General features: G+C 41.3%; 1 protein-coding gene across 1 annotated transcript; it reads left to right on the top strand.

Annotated features, from left to right (window-relative positions):
* Positions 1 to 664: 664 nt before the first annotated feature.
* On the top strand, positions 665 to 18,230 carry LOC139225720 (NXPE family member 3-like). The gene is made up of 8 exons (XM_070856555.1): positions 665 to 707; positions 6,595 to 6,763; positions 7,065 to 7,130; positions 7,697 to 8,116; positions 10,254 to 10,549; positions 11,255 to 11,325; positions 15,815 to 16,012; positions 16,096 to 18,230. The coding sequence occupies exons 1-8, from the start codon at positions 700 to 702 to the stop codon at positions 16,647 to 16,649; spliced, it is 1,782 nt and encodes a 593-aa protein (XP_070712656.1). The 5' UTR covers positions 665 to 699; the 3' UTR covers positions 16,650 to 18,230.
* The last annotated feature ends 1,104 nt before the right edge of the window (positions 18,231 to 19,334 follow it).

Below are 19,334 nucleotides of genomic sequence, written 5' to 3'. Positions count from 1 at the left end.
ATGCAGTGATTTTCACCCCTAGTCTATCGGGTTCATGTGCAATAGGTATTAATGGTAAACATAATTTGACCCAGTTTGGATGAATAGGATTGTGATTTTATGATATGCACTGTGGATAATAGATATTAACACCTTCATTCCTTGTACTCCTTGTACCTTGGCCTGTGGGGTCAGGTTCAACACTGGAATTGTTCAGACAGAATAAACAGTGAAGGAGTGGCATGCTGGTGAAGAATTTGGCAATAACTCAATATTCTGACTTCCCCTTTAAGATATTCAGAGTTGCACTGAAAGCTCACGACCCAAATGAGGAAATCAGTTTCAAGAGCTATCCACCAACAGACTGACAGACGGGTGAGTTTTTAACAAAAACATTCATAACACCTCCTATTGGGACACCATCTTATTTGTGTCTTCTATTTCAAGTAGTTATTTGTAAATCCTATTCATGTGTCTTGTGTGTTTCTTCTAAATCTTAATGCCTCTTTACATCTCAAATAAGCACCCTGCTCTCACATCTACCACCCATAACACAGGTAGCTTTATACAGCCGTTACAAAGCTGCTATGATGCTGTTTTATCCAACTCGATGTCACACCAAAGTGTTCAAGAGACCAGTATCAAGGTTCGGCAGCCCAAGTATTAATAGGAAAAAACAATGGATCCCAAAGTCATAAAGATTTATCCTTCATTGGAACCATGAATGTGTGAGTGAAATCATGTGCCAGTCCATTCAGTAGATGTTAACGATGAGCATCAAAACTACACATTCTTATTCCACAGTCGACTCAGCAATAAGGCATTTGCAATGTCCAGTTACACCTTCAAGATAAAGCACAAAGACTATATGTTAGGTTTCGGCACCAAACTACAAGGTCTGGTATAGGAAAAGATTGTTTGGGTTAAAATAACTATGTTGTGTTACACCTTAGGGCGAGCAACACTTCACCACTGGCCCATAATATTACTGAAATAAAAAAAACACAAACAGTCACTAAATGAAATAAGGCAGCAAGGCCAGCAGTCCTCAACCCAGACGCCTCTCCTCTGCAAATGGTGCTTATTGCAGCAAGGAGCCATTCGCCACTTCCTTTCTCGAGCCAGGTGCACCGTATCCAGAAGTGACTTTCACACAGCAAATAAGCCCAGGTGTCCTGTGTGTCCTACAAGTTGCTATGTCTTTTATTACTTTACAGGGTTAGACGAAGGCGAGCTATCTAAAATAAACCTAGATTCCATTGCAACACAAACCATTAGCTGTTTCCTTACTTACTGCTGATTGTGTTTCTTTACATTTTATGTCACAGAGAAGAATCAGAATCAGCCTTTTTTATTTATCTATTTATGTTTTTTTATTTGATCGACTTGTGTCCGACTTGAGGAAGTTATTCTTGTGTAATCATGGAATCATCGTGCTGTTCACAAACATCATTTGATCCTCTATGTTGTGCTTTGACAAGTGGTAATGTTCAATTTGGCTATCAGAAATAATTAATAATTATCAAAGATAATTAATAATTATTAAAATAAATGAACTTTGAATAAAGTCCACCTCGATTGGGGCACCACCTCGAAAAACGAGGAAAAGACGTTTTAATTGATTTAGTCTCATAAAAATACTAAACTATCAATTTGGAATTATGTTTTATAATTAATTTAATAATTACTACCAAAATTACCACATTGATAGCTAGCTGAAGGATTTTGGAGTTCTTGACAGTGTAGAGGTTGGCAGTGTTCACCCTTGTACAACATTAAAGGAGACAGCAAGTATTAAAACATTTATTAAAACAGAGCAAAATTCAGGGACATCATTTGTTATTCGTTAAGGTGAAGGACTTGTACTTTGGTTGTAAGTACAGCTGAAGCAGAGTAGGTATTAAAGACATCTGCTGTTACAGAAACAAAATCAATCAAACAATCTAACTAAATCTCTATGACTAAACTAACAAATAATATGAAGAGTGTGTGTGTGTGTGTGTGTGTGTGTGTGTGTGTGTGTGTGTGTGTGTGTGTGTGTGTGTGTGTGTGTGTGTGTGTGTGATAAGGCTGAGGAATGTGAGATGGGTCCCACAAAGGTGGGGAAGAGGGACCAAATGGTGATGGCCAGACCCCCTGGGGTGTGGGGCACTGGAGACAAAGGAAGCTAAGTGCTGTTAGCTTAGCTTTGTCCCTCAGTGGCCTGTTATAGACTGTGTGTGTGAGAGAGATAAAGGTGCAGGTTAAGACAGGATGGTTAGTTTGTAGGCTAACATCAACTAAACTTAATGGATGCACAGTAATCTGCAACACATCACAATAATCAAACTCAAGGAACATTAAAGCAAGTCAATACATTAACAGGGGTAAACCATGTATGCAGTAATGCTATGCTAATTATGCCCAGTTAGAGTTTGTTACCAGTCCTTAAAGGGGTAGAAGAAGTGTCCTTGAGGATGCTGCTTTCTCAGCCTGTTGCTGGAGGAAAGGTGTGGTTCGTGTCCGTGCTGTGTGGTTGCAGGCTGGAGGAATCCGGTCGCTCCTTTGTTCCTGTTAGTTAGCAGCTCTGTGCTAACTTGCTGGTGTGCTCCTGTTGTTGGTTCTGGTTATCAGCTGGCAGACTCTGGGTCGTGCCTGCTGGCGCTGATCTGCTTACTTCAGGCAGGACCTTGTGTCGCTACCATGAAGGAGGTGGCTGTTCTGGTACAGACCACACTGAGGCAGAGCTTAGCTGAGTTAAGCTTCTCTCCTCTTCAGGAAAGATCAGGAGAGCTGGTCTCTCCTCTGCAGGAGGAGAGGGAGCAGGAAAGAGCGTGGTCTCTCCACTTCAGGCGAGACGATGAGAAAGAGAAAGTTCAGTGGGGGTGAACTGGTTTTCTTGGGCCGAGGTCGTAAAATCATGTGTCCCCTCCGGCCAATGACGACTGTGGAGCTGGGTGCGGGGTGATTTCACACCTATCTGTGAAACTGGGGGCATTGGGGAAAGGAGCCCAATAGTTTCACACAGAAAAGAAACATGCGGTCTTCACCATGTGCTGTTCACCGTATAGTGAAGCCCAACATCTATATATACCATTAAGATAAGATAAGATAACATTTATTGATCCCTCACTGGGGAAAGTTTGCTGTTACAGCAGCTTGAGGGAACAGACAAAGCACACAGTTAAAGAAATAGAAAATTAAATAAACATAATATATACAGAAAAAAAACCTCATATACACAAAGAAACAAAATGTCCTAAGCATTCTTTCTTTTCCTGCTGCAGCATGATGTGTTTTTGTTTTTGTTACCGATAGAAAACCTGATTTGTCTGTCACGTCTGATCGCAGAATAGATGGTGTAGCAACGAAACCTCTGCGTGGGGTTCCCCAGCACACAAGACACCTGACAACTTAACCCTTTAGGCGCCGGAGTTTTTTCAAGAAAATATACAATTTTGATATCAAGATTTCAAAAGGCTATAACTTGAAAGTAGTTTGAGATAAAGGTATACTGTCAATGAGAAAATTGTTCAGTATGACTCAAAGTCTGTGATGGGAGTGAAATTATTCATCTAATTTGCATATTATGACGTCACAAGGTGGCGGACATATTGGAAAATGTTCAATTTTGATATCAAGGTTTCAAAAGGCTATAACTTTAAAGTGGTTTGAGATAAAGGCATACTGTAAATGTGAAATATCTTTAGTATGAAACGAAATTTGGGATAGGCTCCAGAATTCATCATTCAGAAAAAGAGAGATGAAATCAATGGGCTCAGAATTTGTCAGATCGTCTCCACAATAACCAACAGGCTCATCAAAATTTCGGATCCACTTTTGATACTCTTCCTCTTCTCTCAAGAACTGCCAGCCATCATCATCATTATCATCACCGCCGTGATTTACGGTGCGGCGATGAACGCCACCTCCGCCGCTATTAGCGGTGTATTTTTTCCCGCGGCGTCTCCCGCGTCTGCCACGACAACCGCGGTTGTTTTCATCCCCGCTACATTCACCCATATTTGCGGTGTTATGAGCCCCCCTGCCACCTCGACCACGTCCCCTGCTTGACGATCGCAGATTGCTTCACCCCGGCCACGCTGAGGTGAAGCATCCGCTATACCATGTGCTGATTGTGGACTATGGCGCACGGACTCGCCGTCACTACTAATGTCAGTTTCTGCTTCACTGGACAACTGCATGTCTTCCTCCTCGGAATCGGAGTCAGCCAGTACCTGACGAAGTACTTCGTCGATGGTAAACCGACCTCTCGGCATCATGAGTAAATGAAAAAACACTCTTTCGCTCTCGCTATGCTCTACACTACTACTTCAGCTTCGCCGCCGCATCTCTGCGCCGGAGGGTGTTTTACAAACTCTTTTTACTGTAAAACTTTGAATAGAACCACGCCCACAAATGTTGCTCAGATTACAGGCACACATGTCCGCCATCTCCTGGTGAAAAGTAGTAACAAGATTCGGCACCACATTTATAGATACAGCCTGTTTTATTCAGCAATGTTGCTTGTCGCAATTTTGCGACTTTGGCGCTTAGAGGGTTAACTCACTCAGGGGGGTTTATTTATTGTCAACACAAAGTGTCCGCTTTTCCGGCGGTAGGGCACACGGCGCTCTCCTTTTCTCCCCCTCTCGGGTCCCGGCGTGCTACTGCGTACAAATAGGGAGAGAGGCAATTTACTGCAGGTGTTCTCAAGGGCTAATTACCTCTCTCCCGCGCCATCTCCTGGGCCAGTCCTGCACCTCTCTCCTTTGCAGCTGAGCTCAAAACCAGCCCACACCCCCACAGATGGGTAGAGAAAAGAAAAGCTGCTGTGCAGCCATTCAAGCCCACTGGTCAACCACAGCTTGACTAACATGAGTTACAGCACGTACCATCAACCCACGATAACGACACATCGCTCACTTTCATTTCTATGAAACTCCACCACAGAGAATAGTTTTCTGTCCGCTTCTCACACAACATGCTTTATATGTTAAAACGTTTCAGGTCCGACTGCTCCTCCTGTGGGAAACTAACACGACTGTTGAGATGATAATTACAGGCCTACACCAGCCATTTCTCTTTGTAAGTAGGAGCTCCTCAGTCCTCACCCATTACACTACTGTAACTGGCTCTCCTGTTTGTGTGTTGTGGTGACCCCAGCTCTCCTCCATGTATTTCATGATCACTAATACCCAGCTGAAGTCCCTCTGCAGGGGCTGGTCAGCGTACATATCAGTGGCACCAGTCATATACAGTATTGGCTTGACATCCACCATGGTTGGCTTGTCGATAGAGCAGTATTTCAATATTGCGGTCATAGTGACAGCCCTAATTAATGGATACTTTGTCCATTATGATTTGTATACAGTTGAAAACATAATCAATTTATAAGATAATGCAAAAAATGACATCCATTTGGTGAAACAAAAAATATTATACAGTTATCAGAAGTAAAATGCAGAATCACCAATTTCCTAGTTTTATATTCAATTATTGTATTACAATGACACATTCATGTAAATGTCACTAGGCTCAGACAAAACCTGCTGCTCATTAACCCTAGAACACTAACCTAACAGTAAGTAACACCATCACTGACGTCAGGTATATTTTACCCAATATAATATACCCCGATAAAAAAAATATGTCGTGACCCAGGCCCACTCCCTTAACAAGTCCTTGTTGGATCCCAGGCCACCAGCAACATGAAACAGACAGGATGCAGTTTACCCGTTTATTTTGACTATGAAGACTGGACTTAGATAGTCTGACCATTTTATTGTTTACACCCAGCAGCATCTGCCATTATTGCAAAAGGCAAATGTTGGTTCAGTCTCCCAAGCTATACTTTCTAATACACTGTAACTGTATTTAAACAAGCAAGTAATAACAAGTTATGTGATAAAGTCACAGATATCCAGGGGTCCTGGTGACTGTAACTGTCTGACAAATTCTGCTTCACAGTTCTCACAGTTTCTCAATTCTTCAGATGCATAAGTTGAATGAAGCCTAAATTTACAGATGCAATAATTTAGTGGTGAAAATAAATGAATATTTAAGTTGAAGTTGTTATTTTGATATTCCAAATATTGACTGCCTCTCATATCAGGATACAGATCTTCTTCTTTATCCTGGTTAAACCTTTGCAGGTCAACACAGGCCAACCTCTATAACTACAGATGTTGATTTTTGCTTTTTCAAAATTAAATTTGACATGATTATGGTTTAGATGTCAGTGGCATCCTGAGGCGAACATGAATGTCTGTACCAAATTTCATGCCAAGAAAACTGTAATTAGGTCTCGAGGATCTCTGATCTGTGAGTGAAAATTGATATAGTGCAGCATATTGTCAGGGGAACTTCACAGAGTGTGATGTCAGATAGCAAAAGATGATGTTCAAATGTTAAGATAAAAGTTTGAATATTAACATAATGTTGCAAAAGGTACAGGTCAGGGTCACCTGGGAATGAATTGTCATCTTAAACAGTCAAAAAGAGTTTCCTGGGTGACTGGACTTACTCTGCCCCTAATTACTGGTGTCAAATTACTTGTATAGATAGGATTGCCCATTTGAGTTTAAAAACAGCATAACAAGGTGCCACAGTTATCTCCCTTTTTTTTCAATCCAGTAACAGATGCTACACTGCAGCCATAAATGAAGATCGATCACCAGCCATGAGGGTCAGAGCTTGTACAAGAGGGGAGGTCAGCATTTGCCATCCCAAGTACATCACCATCTTCCTCGTTCTGGTTTTGGCTGTCTTAATCTTTGCGCAGTATAACATGACCATCTTGGGGGTGAGAACTAAGGTGGGCCTTGTTTTACAGGTTTAATAGTAGTTCGATTTCAGGATATAGTTTTTAAATGTGTGTTTCTATTTGACTCATCCACATTATTCTGTGCATTCCATTTCATGGCAAGACCAAAATTGTGAATGTGTTCTTACCTATTGGTTACCATTCGTTTCCTCTTTAGCCACTTTACCTCTGTCTCCTCCATTGTGATCTCTAAATACCCATTAGAGGAAATCAATGGTCAGACTTGGGTATTTCACATTAGAGATGTCTATATTTCTGTTTTTCTTTGTGCTCTTCTTAGTGGTTTGAAGTCAACAGGGGTCAGTCGAAACGAGCTAAAGAAGACTCTGCATCTAAGGAAATAGCGGTGTGTGTTACACTCATCATTGCTGCCGTGTTGTGTTTTATGTTGCTGCCTTGTTGGAAGTTTAAATTCCTCCTGAATCATCTCAAGCTATCAAAGTATTATTTGGCAAATTCTGACACAGGATGAAATGATACTTATGATAGAACATATGTAGCCAACAAATAACTCAATTTAGAATAGAATAAGATAAAGTAGTAATAATAATAATAATAAACAGATAGCTTACAGTTATTTATGTACACCCAGGAAATAATTCTGTAGTGCATTTTTTAATTTTTTGTCAAGGGGAATGAAAACAGCAGCAACATGTGATGATAATATGGTATTCATCTTCAGTGGCTCGTTCAATCCAATCTGTATGGATCAAATTCAACATATCTGCCACAAACATCTTCCATCAAATCATTAGGCTTGATGCAGCTTCTACAGTGATTCCAATAGCAAAAATATCCCAAAACATGGATTTCAGTGAGAAAGACCTTGAAACACAAACAAAACAGAGACAGAAATTCCTAGGAGATCAGTTACATCTTCATCACTATCTCTCTCTCTCGATCCCATGCCAGTTTCCTCATGAAGTGAATTCTACCATCGCTTTCAAGCATCACAGTTTCTGCGCGTTCCAGCCACTGTCTCCTGAGGACGCTCTGGAGGAAAGCCTTCTATTAGACTCCATTGCTTGGCCTGAGACTCCACTTTTGCCAGCTCCTATTTCCCTGGAGCAGACCAGTGATCCTGCCCACAGCAAATTCACCATCCTTCCAGGGAGGGGAGGGGGACAGTGGCATGTAGGGGACCAGCTGGAGGTTACGATCAAAGTGTATGACTTCCAGGGCCATCCCAAGAGGTCTGGGGGGGACTTCCTAATCGCCCGGCTGCACAACCCGACACTTGGTGCGGGTGTGGCAGGGCGTGTGGTGGATCATCTCAATGGCAACTACTCAGCTGTATTCTCTTTACTCTGGGAAGGAGACGCACAAGTTCAGGTGATGCCAAACACTATCATATTACATGCGACTGACGCTGTGTGTGTGACGGTGTTCCCCTTAGTTAATGTTGCTTCACCTGTTAATTCTCACTTCTCGCACAAGCACATATGCAGTTTGTAATGATAACAGCGGCAGATTTACCAACAGCAGTGAAAACAGCAACTCACAGAGTTGACTTTGTGTTGTTGCTGGCTGACTTGTTTTAAAACAAGAAACCTGTAAAAGGGTCTTAAACATGCAATTGATGGCTTGATGTGGTGCTGAAATACCAACTGTATGATGATAATCCATGTAAATGAAGAAACAGTATTGTTCTTTTATTGCAGTTTAGAGTTTGTTAGTCCTTATGTTAAAAGTATGATAGAAAAATGTAAGGTCAGGTTGTTGTTAATGAAACCTTAGCTTTAGCCTGTAGCCTTTATTTATAGAGAACTAAATCTTTGACATGCACAATAAATAACCATAATAATAATAACAGCAACTAAATTACAGACACTAGTAATATGACTAATAATGAGCAATATGGTAACAGTGAATAACAAGACAATTGTTAATATATGAATAATAATAACGTGACTAATAACATGAGGCATAAGGATGGAGAGGAAGAGGAGGAGAGAGGAGTCTGTATTTTACTGGAAGCCAATGAAGAGAAGACAGTACAGGAGAAATGTGGTCTCTTCTCTTAGTTCTCGTCAGAACACGAGCAGCAGCGTTCTGGACCAGCTGGAGAGTCTTTAACGACTTATTGGAGCAGCCTGATAATAACGAGCTGCAACAGTCAAACCTAGAAGTGACAAATGCATGGACTAATTTTTCATCATTCATAGACAAGATGGGCCTGATTTTAGCAATATTATGTAGATGGAAAAAGGCAGTTCTAGAAATCTGTTTTATGTGGGAGTTAAAGGACAAATCCTGAGCAAAGACAACTCCCAGATTCTGTACAGTGGAGCTGGAGGCCAGAGGAATGCCATCCAGAGTAGCTATATTGTTAGAAAAGGTGTCTCTGAGGTGTTTAAGGCCAAGCACAGTAACTTCAATTTTGTCTGAGTTTAGTAGCAGAAAATTGCTGCTCATCCAGGACTTTATGTCCTTAATACAGAATTGGCGTTTATTCAACTGATTGGATTCATCTGGCTTTATTGATAAGTATCATTGGGTATCATCTGCATAACAGTGCTTCCTGATAATATTACCCAGAGGAAGCATATATAAGGTAAATAATATCGGTCCAAGCACCGAACCTTGTGGAACTCCATGTCTAACTTAAGCGTGGACAGAGGACTCATTGTTAACATGTACAAACTGAAATCGATCTGATAAATAGGACTTAAATCAGCTTAATGCGGTTCCTTTCATGCCAATGAAGTGTTCCAGTCTCTGTAATGATGGTCAATGGTATCAAATCCAGCACTCAGATCCTCAAGTCCTCTGTCTGATGCCATAAGGAGGTCGTTTGTAACCTTCACCAGCGCTTAAGGGTAGGAATTCTTTAAGTAGCCCACTAGGAAATCATTGAAACCAATTCAGGAGGATCAATTGGAGAGAAACAGTCCAAATGTCATTGCTACTGAGCTCTAAAGGATCACAAGGATCAATGGAGTTCTGGCTCTTTGTCAGCCTGGCTATTGTGCTGAACAGAAATCTAGGGCTGTTTTTATTTTCTTCTATCAATGAGGAGTAGTAGGCGGCTCTGGCATTACAGAGGGCCTTTCTATAGGTTTTCAGACTGTCTTGCCAGATTAAGCTGGATTCTTCTAATTTGGTGGCACGCCATATCCTCTTAAGATTTTGGCAGATTTTGCTTAAGTTTGCGGGTCTGGGAGTTATACCAAGGAGCTTGTCTCTTTTGTTTTATTATCTTGTTTTTTAGAGACCAGATAATCAATATGGGTGGGGCTAAGATTCACATGGGGGTCTTCTATTGTATGGAGACATGGCATTAGCTTAAATGCTGATGGAATCATTTCCTTAAATTTGGCAACAACAATATCAGATAGGCATCTAGTGAGGACATTTTTATCAAACGGCGCATAGTCCATTAATAGAAAGTGTGGAGCTTTAAGTATCATTCACTTTGTCTTTACCAATATGGCTGAACATGATGAAAACTTGTTCTCTATCCTATCAGGTGACGCTGGTTCACCCTAGCGAGGCTGTCACAGTGTTGCGCAGGCTGACCAGTGAACAACCAGATAGGATTTACTTCGAGAGCTTCTTCCGCTCAGGCTCACTCTCTGAAACTACCATCTGTAATGTCTGCCTACGTCCAACCAAGCAGCCGCTATGCAACTACACTGATCTTCGTACAGGTGAGCCTTGGTTCTGCTTCAAGCCAAAGCAGCTGAACTGTGATGCCAGGATCAACCATGCCAAAGGAGAATTCCTTCAAAACCTCATGGCCAAGGAGGAGGAACTCTTTCAAAGGTGAGGGAGCAGAGAGACAGGTGTTTTGTGTGACTTCTAATAAGTACATACACAGAGTGTCACCTGGGTACAGTATCTCTTTGGTGGGAGAGTTTGTTACTCTTGCTACTAAAGATGTTTACAATCAGTCTGTATCACACTAGTTGGCATTCTGGTATTTACTGGGACTAATTCATGTTTATTATAATTTTATACATTTATTTTGGATGTGAGACATGGAGCAAAATTTGAGTTAATAACAAATGTAAGTCCAAATATTTACACTCCTTTAGCCCTCATTTGGTGTCCTCCAACTCCTGAACTATCTGACTGACTGCCTGTTGAAAATGTATCAAGATATCAATAAGTACAGCTTTGACTCACAAAATGAATTTTTAGAGGCTAGGATTTGGGTAATGTTGAATCAACTTTAAAGCTTGCTTCCCAGTCGGGTGCAGTGGCTTGGTGGCAGAGCAGGTCATCCATTAGTCAGAAGCTTTGCGGTTTGATCCCCAGCTCCTCCAGCCAGCATCCTTGGGAAAGATACTGAACCCCAAAGTGCTCTTGAAGCTTTGAGTGGTTGAAAAGACTAGAAAGGCACTATAAAAGTGCAGTCCATTTACCAATCTGATACTTACCATTGTTCCAATTTTAGCTTCATAAATGTTGCATGCTGTTGGTTGTTGTGTGTATAAGAGATATGTTACTGTGTGTGCTTTTCTTCAGTGAAGTCAACATGAAAGTCTCCATTCGGGCTTCAGGACCTGCCAGTGTCACCGTGTTACCAAAAAAGGAAGGTAAGTCGCAATAGCACCATAATAATAATTCAAAGCTGAATGTGTCAAAGACAATGAAAGTAAAACTGGAAGATATAAAAACATTTCACAGATTCTTAATGACTTACTTTTTTGATTTTAATAAACAGCTCTGTTAATCACAACCACTACTAAATGCACTTTATTATTACTCAACTCATGGACAACTGTGCAATAATCCATAATACATAATCCATATAATGTTTCCATCCCATCCCACCCTGTTGTTGTTTCTTTATAATCATTGTATTACTTGTGTATATAATGTTAGTTTTTGTGTTTTTCTGTATATATTATGTTTATTGAATTTTCTCTTTCTTAACTGTGTGCTTTATGTCTGTCCTTTGAGCTGCAGTAACAGCAAACTTTCCCCACTGCGGGATCAATAAAAAGTTTTATCTTAATCCTACAATCATATACACAAGCAAAGTTGCCACCAAAAAGAATATAGACTAATAAAAGACTTTTTGCTCAAGTGGGCTCGGTAATATGTCTTAAAAGTGATACATTTGGTAATAATAGCCAGGTCTATTGCAATGATCATGAGAATTGAGTTAAGATAAGATAAGATAAACCTTTATTGTCTGTTCAAGTGACAGAAATTCATCTTTGACAGGCTCCAAAAATGGATAAAAACGCACAAAACACAGTACAAAGACAAACATTATGTGATATATGGCAGTGCAGTGTATCTGGGCAGTACTTGTTATTTCAAACTGTTGAGGGTGGTGATGGCAGTGGGAATAAAAGATTTTTTATACGTGCTTTTCCGGGAAAGTGGGACCTTATAGCGGCGACCTGGTTGGAAAGACAGGTGCAGAGGGTGGGTGGGGTCTTGTGTGATAGTGGTGGCTTTCCTGGTAACTGGGTGGTAAAGTTCTGTGAGGGGGGTCTGGGGGGGATCCAATTATTTTCCCAGCCTGTTTTGTAATTTGGGACAGTTTTGTTTTATTTTTGGTTGTGAGTGAATTGTACCAGGATACTATGTTGAAAGTGAGTACAGATTGTAAACCATGATCAGAATGTTTGTATTGATGTCGAAGGACCGGAGCTTTCTCAGCAGGTGGAAGCGCTGCTGAGCTTTTCTGTAGATATAGTCCGTATGTGACTGGTTCCTCTTTAAGAGTTCTTCAAAACTAACAACACCTGCTGATATAGGTAGGAGATAATGGTCTGTATTTGTCATTCAGGAGGAATCTAAGTTGGAGGAGACTATTCTTTCACACACATTCACACACTGAAGCTGCTTCAGGAGCAAGTTGGGGTTCATTTAGGTCCATAAATAGTGAGTTTAATCCTCAAAACTCTGCACACTCAGTAGTGCTTTAAGGATAAGGCTGATAGTATGCTATAAGTTTCATGAAAAGACCAAAACCAATACTGCATTCATTTTACAAGTATTGCCTGTGTTGTCAAAGTCTGAAATATCTTATCCCTTTGTGCCATAAAACTCCATTCTTGTTCAAATACCACTAAAACAACATAAATTAATGTGTCACAATGTTTCACTATGTTTTTGTGATGCATTTATAAAAATTTACATCTTCAGTAGTCTTCATTTGATCTTCATTTGACTTGGGCCATGGGCACATTAGGGACTGTGGTTTGTGGTGAGTTGCCTCTCTGCTACAAGCCACATTTGCCAGCAGCAATCGTTTGAAAATCAGACATGGAGACACAGGTTACCTGCAATGGAGGGTAACGCTATGAGGAGAACATGGGAGTGTATCAAGTTGTTCAGTTAGTTCAGTTAAGACCTCACTTTGACCAGATGGTCAGGTCATCTCTATTAGGCCCATTGCATGACTAAGTCCTCTTAAATACTCAGCACAGAGCTTCTCTTTCACACATCGTATCCTCCTCTTTCAAAATTTCCTTAAATCTGTATTTGCTCTCTTTCAATTCCGGCATGGCTGTTGTTTGTGACCTGCAATCAGTGGGTTCAGCCTAACATAGCTAGACATAGATCTAGAACATAGATTGCTTGAATAGCTAACAAGGCCTCATCAAGCTACAGGCTGGTACGTAATGTTTTAAAAGCTCAGCCAGGAACCAGACAATGTAGGGCCTTAAAAGTCAAGATTAAAATCTTAAAATCAGTTCTTATTTTTCAATTCAGCAGACTCCTCCGCTTCCACACGTGGCTTTATTCCGACTGCAGAGCTCACATCATTGGTTTTATTGACAATTCTAATTTCACCTAGAAGTTTTTAGTTGTTTTCCCCTCGAGATGGACGTCCACCCAAGCTGCCTGGGTAGCCAACCTTTTCCACCTGTGGCCACACCTCAGAGTACTGCTCTCCCCACTCGATCCCCACATTGGCCTCATCTGTTATTGACCCTCTAACCAGGATTTTTTCTTATGAAGACAAAATTTGGCACAGAGCCTCCCTTTCATACAGCACATCTATGGGTGGGAACAATAAGTCAAAACTGTTGTTCAGTCATGTTTTTACCATCTCAAACGTATCTCTCAAATGAGGTAATTTCATCATGGAGGCCTGGTAATCTGATGCAACGCTCCATCACTCTCTTACACAACCTGGAGGTGTGTTTGAGCTCATTGTCCTGTTTAAAAACAAGTTAAAAACAACCGCAAACAAGACGGGTTGGCATGTTGTTTAGGAATACTGTGGTAGCCATGCTGGTTCAGTGTACCTTGAACAGTGTCAATAGCAAAGCCCCCCCACACCATCACACCTCTTCCTCCATGCTTCGCGGTGGGAACCACACATTTAGCATTTGCATCGAAAAACAACTAACTTAACCGTTAAAAGTTAATTTAACTCTCATAAAATAACTGAACTATCAATTTGGTATTGTGATTAATAAATTACCTTCTTGACAGAGGTTGGCAGTATTCACTCTTTGTACAATATTGAAGAAGACAGCATGATGATTAAAACATTTATTAAAACATAACAAAGTGAAATATACAAACAATTTAACTGCAGATGACAAGCTAACAAACAATGGGGAGAGTGTGTGTGTGTGTGTGTGTGTGTGTGTGTGTTTAAATGTGACCCTTTGTCTGTGTGAGCAACTAACATCAACTAAACTTTATGGCTGCACAGTAAACTACAACACATCACAGCAACCAAACTCAATGAACATTAAATCAAATCAAAATCAACACATTAACAAGGTTGCCAACCATTGCTTAGCCATGTATACAGTTATGCTATGCTATATATGCCCAGTTAGAGTTTGTTACCAGTCCTTAAAATGGGAGATGTGCTGCTTTCTTTGCCTGTTGGTGAACCAGGCTGGAAGAAGGTTGTGGTTCTTTGTCCTTGCTAAGTTGCTGGTGTGCTCCTGTTGCTCTGAAGATCAGCTGGTTCAGGCAGGGCTTCGTGTCGCTGCCATGAAAAAGGTGGTCTGCTTGGTACAGGCCACACTGAGGCTGGAGGAGTAAGCTGCAGACCTGTAAATGGACTGTCAGGGGCCCATGTGAGACAAGTTGCAAGGCTTGAGCTAGTCTCCAGCAGAGCCCTCAGGGGTCTGGACTGGAGCTCTGGTTTTGTTGACCTGAGGTTGTAGAGTCATGTCTCACACATTGACCAGTGGTGGCTGTAAAGCTGGGTTAATGTGGTGCGTTTAGCACATATTTGTGAAAGTAAAGGACTCTGGGAAACTGAATTCAGAGAGGGAACCCTTTCTTCAAAAGACAGAGAAACATGTAGTCCCTAAATGATCTTCCTCTTTAACAGCAGAACTAGGGTTATGGATGTGAAAACGTATAGCACGTGAGGAGTACAAGAAGTGGTAGAGAGACATTAAAAACCACAGCTTCGTGATCTGTAACAGGTATATCCATCAAATTGACACCAGATAAACGTACTAAGTCTCAGGTATGACCTTTAGAATCCCTCTAACAGATTGAGTAAGATTAAAAGAATCAATAAAATCTAAAAATTGGGGGGCAAGGGACTGGGAGGGACAACGGATGTGGATATTAAAATCACCAAGAATAAGCACCCTGTCATAGCCAGGTATGACAATAGATAAAAGCTCAGAAAACTCTGTATTAGGGGGTCTATGCATTAAATTACAGAGTAAGGGGGCAGGGCCAGTAATTAAAAGGTCTGAAAACAGTAATGTAAAAATGTACCAACTTTGTTAAACATAATAACAATCAGGGGACAAACGTTGTAACATTTATGTCATTTCTGTTTGTTTAGGATATTACCTTTTTATTTATTTACTTTTTCAGTTTTTTTTTTTATTTCCCACCTACTGGATTTAATTGTGAATAAATGGCAATATTATTGGCTAAATGGAAATCTGCCTTGGTCATTCATCAGTCATCTGAATGCAGCTTACCTGCTCACCTCCACTCACTCTTAATATCCTGGCCCAGTGTGTTCAAGTGGTGAACAGTTTCAGGGAGAGACTTTGACTTTGGTCTTTTGATGGGGTTTGTTGAAAATAAGTATAAGTAAGTATAAAATGTCCTTTTACTTCCTTACAGGTCAACCAAATGGCAACAATATGTCTGAATACTCTGGCTATTACTACCAGGGTGTGTGGCGAGCACTAGGTGGTGTTACAGTTCGCCAGTTCTACACCTCCTCTGCCATCAGTCAGTGTCTCAAAGGCAAGTTTGTCCATCTGTTTGGAGACTCCACCATAAGGCAGTGGTTTGAGTACCTCAAGAATGAACTACCAGGTAAAAGATCCACAAGAACTTCTGGCTACTGTTGGATTTTGTTAATACGGAAGCTTAATCTGTTCCCTCTATAATACTTTTAGATCTTAAGGAGGTTGATCTGAGCAGCGAGAAGCAAACTGGACCTTTCATGGCGACGGACCAAGCAAACAACATCTTGGTGACATTCCGCTGCCATGGTCCTCCTATCCGCTTTGCCAAGGTCCCAACGAGTGAGCTGCGTTACATTGCCAACGAACTAGATGACTTAACTGGAGGTGCCAAAACTGTCGTCGTTCTTGGCATCTGGTCTCACTTCAGCACTTTCCCCATTGCAGTCTACATTCGGCGGCTCCAGACCATTCGCAGGGCGGTGAGGCGGCTGCTGGACAGGGCTCCAGACACCCTGGTTGTCATCCGGACTGCGAACTTCAAAGCTTTGACACTTTATGAGACGCTAACCAACAGCGACTGGTACTCACTGCAGTCTGACATGGTGCTCAAAGCCATGTTCAGAGGTCTGAATGTTCATCTGGTGGACGCTTGGGAGATGACCCTGGCCCACGACCTGCCACACAGTCTCCACCCACAACCCCCCATTATTGAAAATATGATTAACGTTCTCTTGTCCTACATATGCCCAGATGTGGGCAGCTAGATGTGTGTGTTTTGGTGCTGGCAAAACATTTCATGTAGGTCTGATAATGCCATGTCACCATCTGCTTGTGGTGCAATGTTCAGAGCAGAGATGATGGCCTAAGGTGAAATGGATGGCGTGAGATCACAGCCGGGCCTGGGCTTTTGTTCTGCTCTGAACTCCAACTTGTCTTCTCTGTTGTTGGTGTGGTGTGCATGCTCTCATGATCTGATCATTGCATACAAGCCAGAAAACTAGTGAGTTTCAAAGTCAGTGTTCAGAGGTGTGCTGAGCTCACACCAAACTTTGGTGGGAGAAGCAGCAGAAACTGTTCTCAGAGCAGCCACAATGGCATCCAAGCCTTGGATCTTGAAGACAAAGTTAAATTACACACACAGTTAATAGCATGCCAAGCGTCTACAGACACTGTCTATTGTCTATTGTTAACCATGTTTTTTTAGAAACAGGATGCCAATCAGACGAAAACACAATTCGTCAGTTGTAAGACAATGTGACTGTGGTTAAGTCACACGTCTAGATCTCATGGTTTACATATTGCTTAGATTTTCATTTTTTTGCAGTATATTGTCTTTGATTCAAGTCTAGAACAACTAGAGAGGAAACCAGTTTAGTGTAGTTCCCACCCCCAAACTGTTCATGAAAGGATTGATGCTTTGGGAAAGAACCACCTGCTAATATCATACTGCTAATCTGTTAATCACACTCCTATTGTTAGTGCTATAGTCACTGCCAGTACGTTGGTTGCTGTTTGTGTTGTCTCTCTCTCTCTCTCTCTCTCTCTCTCTGTCTCTCTCTATCCAACCTCCACCCAACGCGGACCCCTACAGAAGCCGCCCACATTGAGCCTGGGTCTGTTCGAGGTGCAATTAGCTGAGACAGATGTGGAGGCAGACCAAAAATCAAAGGGCTCCGAACCAAAGGAAATACCCTCTTTTCTTGTCTCAGCCACTCCCACTCTTGTGTCCTGTTCACATCTGCTGTGGGTTGTATTTCCACAAGACTACTGTAAATTCTAAACAGGTAAAGTTGTTGGCTGCAAAACCAAAATGATGGCTAAAGACATTAAAACGACTCGGAGAGAAACTGAACATTGATTTATTGATAATGTGAAAATATTGGTTAGTGAATTTAAAGGAAAATGCTGGCACATTTCAACATGGCACGTATCCCATAAATTTGGCCCTTGAGACACTATTGATCAGCTTACTGTTGCCTGAAAGTAAACACAGATGTGATCTGTAGGTGGTGTCAGACAGCTGGTATTATACTATATAGTATTATAGCCTGCGGCGCCTGTGTACAGAAGAGCTGGGTAAAGGTTGCAGCACTTAAAACCAGTTTCATATGGGAGGCAACTTACAAGATCAAACATGTACATCGGTGAACATTAGAGGTGTTGGGAAACATATTTCTGAAATAGCTTTGCCGACACTTAAAGTAAAATGAGATTCATGTAGGGGCTCATTTAGAAGGCAAGTGGACCTGCTTTGGATTCTTCTTTAGATGTTTCTAGATATTCTGATTTGACCTGGTTGACTGCAAATAATGATGAGAGTTCATTAAAGTAAAGTAATATTCTAATCACTCTTTCAGTCTCTTTCATAAGAACGCCTGTGGGTGGTGGTTTGATGGCATGCACGGATCATGGTCACTTGATCTTATCACGTTCCAGTTTCAGAGCAGCTGTGTGCTGGTGTTTCTTTTTTCCGGAGGGAAATTCCAGAATATTCCATCCTGGTGTATTTTCCAGTCACGCTGCAGCTACTTTCTGCATTTTCCTTTTTAACAACAGAAACTTTACTCAACTGTATCTGTTTTCCAGCCATGGGAATAACTCTTACATCAACATTGTGGGTTTACTTTAGCTTAAAGAGCACTAAAGGTGCTCTTCATAGATGCTTAGGTAGAATGACTGATGATTTCACAACAACACCAACAATTTGAAAAAGGTGGCAGATAAAGGCTATCTACTAGCAGCCACACAGCATTTCTGCACACACAATAAAGAAAAACCCATTACTAACTGTGTTGGGGCAGTTCTAGATGCACAGAGCTGTTTTCTAATAACTTTAAACACTGTATGGAAGCCTGCTTTATCACACAGTTAAAGATCTCTGATGTGTTACCACAGTATAACAGAGGAAGTTCGACTTCTTCCTCTTTGTCTCAAAGTGCTGTTGCTTTATGCCTTGTGTAGTGAAATGAGATCAAACTTACATTACTTTTTACAGTATTCTCTTAAAATGATACGCATGTTAACAGCCACTGAAAGAATTCTAAACATTTTGAAAAGGCAGACGTCCTGTACTACTGCTCACAGGCAAACTGTGTTTAACAGCAAACGGCAGCAGTGCAGAGAGTGAGTGCATGCTGGCGATGAGTGGCTTTTATGAGGCTTTCTCATCCGGAGCGCGCTGATGATGGCAGTGGCTTCTTGGCTGCTGCAGAGTTCGTCGGACACAAGCTCCCCCTTGTGTTCTCCGTCATGTCTTCACTCAGTCAGAGCAGAGTGCATACACTCAGACTGAAGTCAGGTCTTTAGGGGAGGTGGCATGAATCCAACATGTTGTCTGGGATGAAGAGTTAAAGTGCACAGTGAATACAGTATTCCCGTGTTTGCTTTCTATATTTCTATAACAAAAAATATTTTCATATTCATAATTACAGTGTGAGAAATGTGTGTCT

Source organism: Pempheris klunzingeri, chromosome 3 (assembly GCF_042242105.1).
Source record: "Pempheris klunzingeri isolate RE-2024b chromosome 3, fPemKlu1.hap1, whole genome shotgun sequence".
Classification (NCBI taxonomy): domain Eukaryota; kingdom Metazoa; phylum Chordata; class Actinopteri; order Acropomatiformes; family Pempheridae; genus Pempheris; species Pempheris klunzingeri.
Note: the sequence above shows the minus strand (reverse complement) of the source record. Positions and strands in the feature narration are given on the sequence as shown.

Coding starts and splice junctions, on each gene's coding strand:
- LOC139225720 (XM_070856555.1), top strand. Junction 6,764..7,064: donor ATAACATGACCATCTTGGGG/GTGAGAACTAAG, acceptor TGCTCTTCTTAG/TGGTTTGAAGTCAACAGGGG. Junction 16,013..16,095: donor CCTCAAGAATGAACTACCAG/GTAAAAGATCCA, acceptor TAATACTTTTAG/ATCTTAAGGAGGTTGATCTG.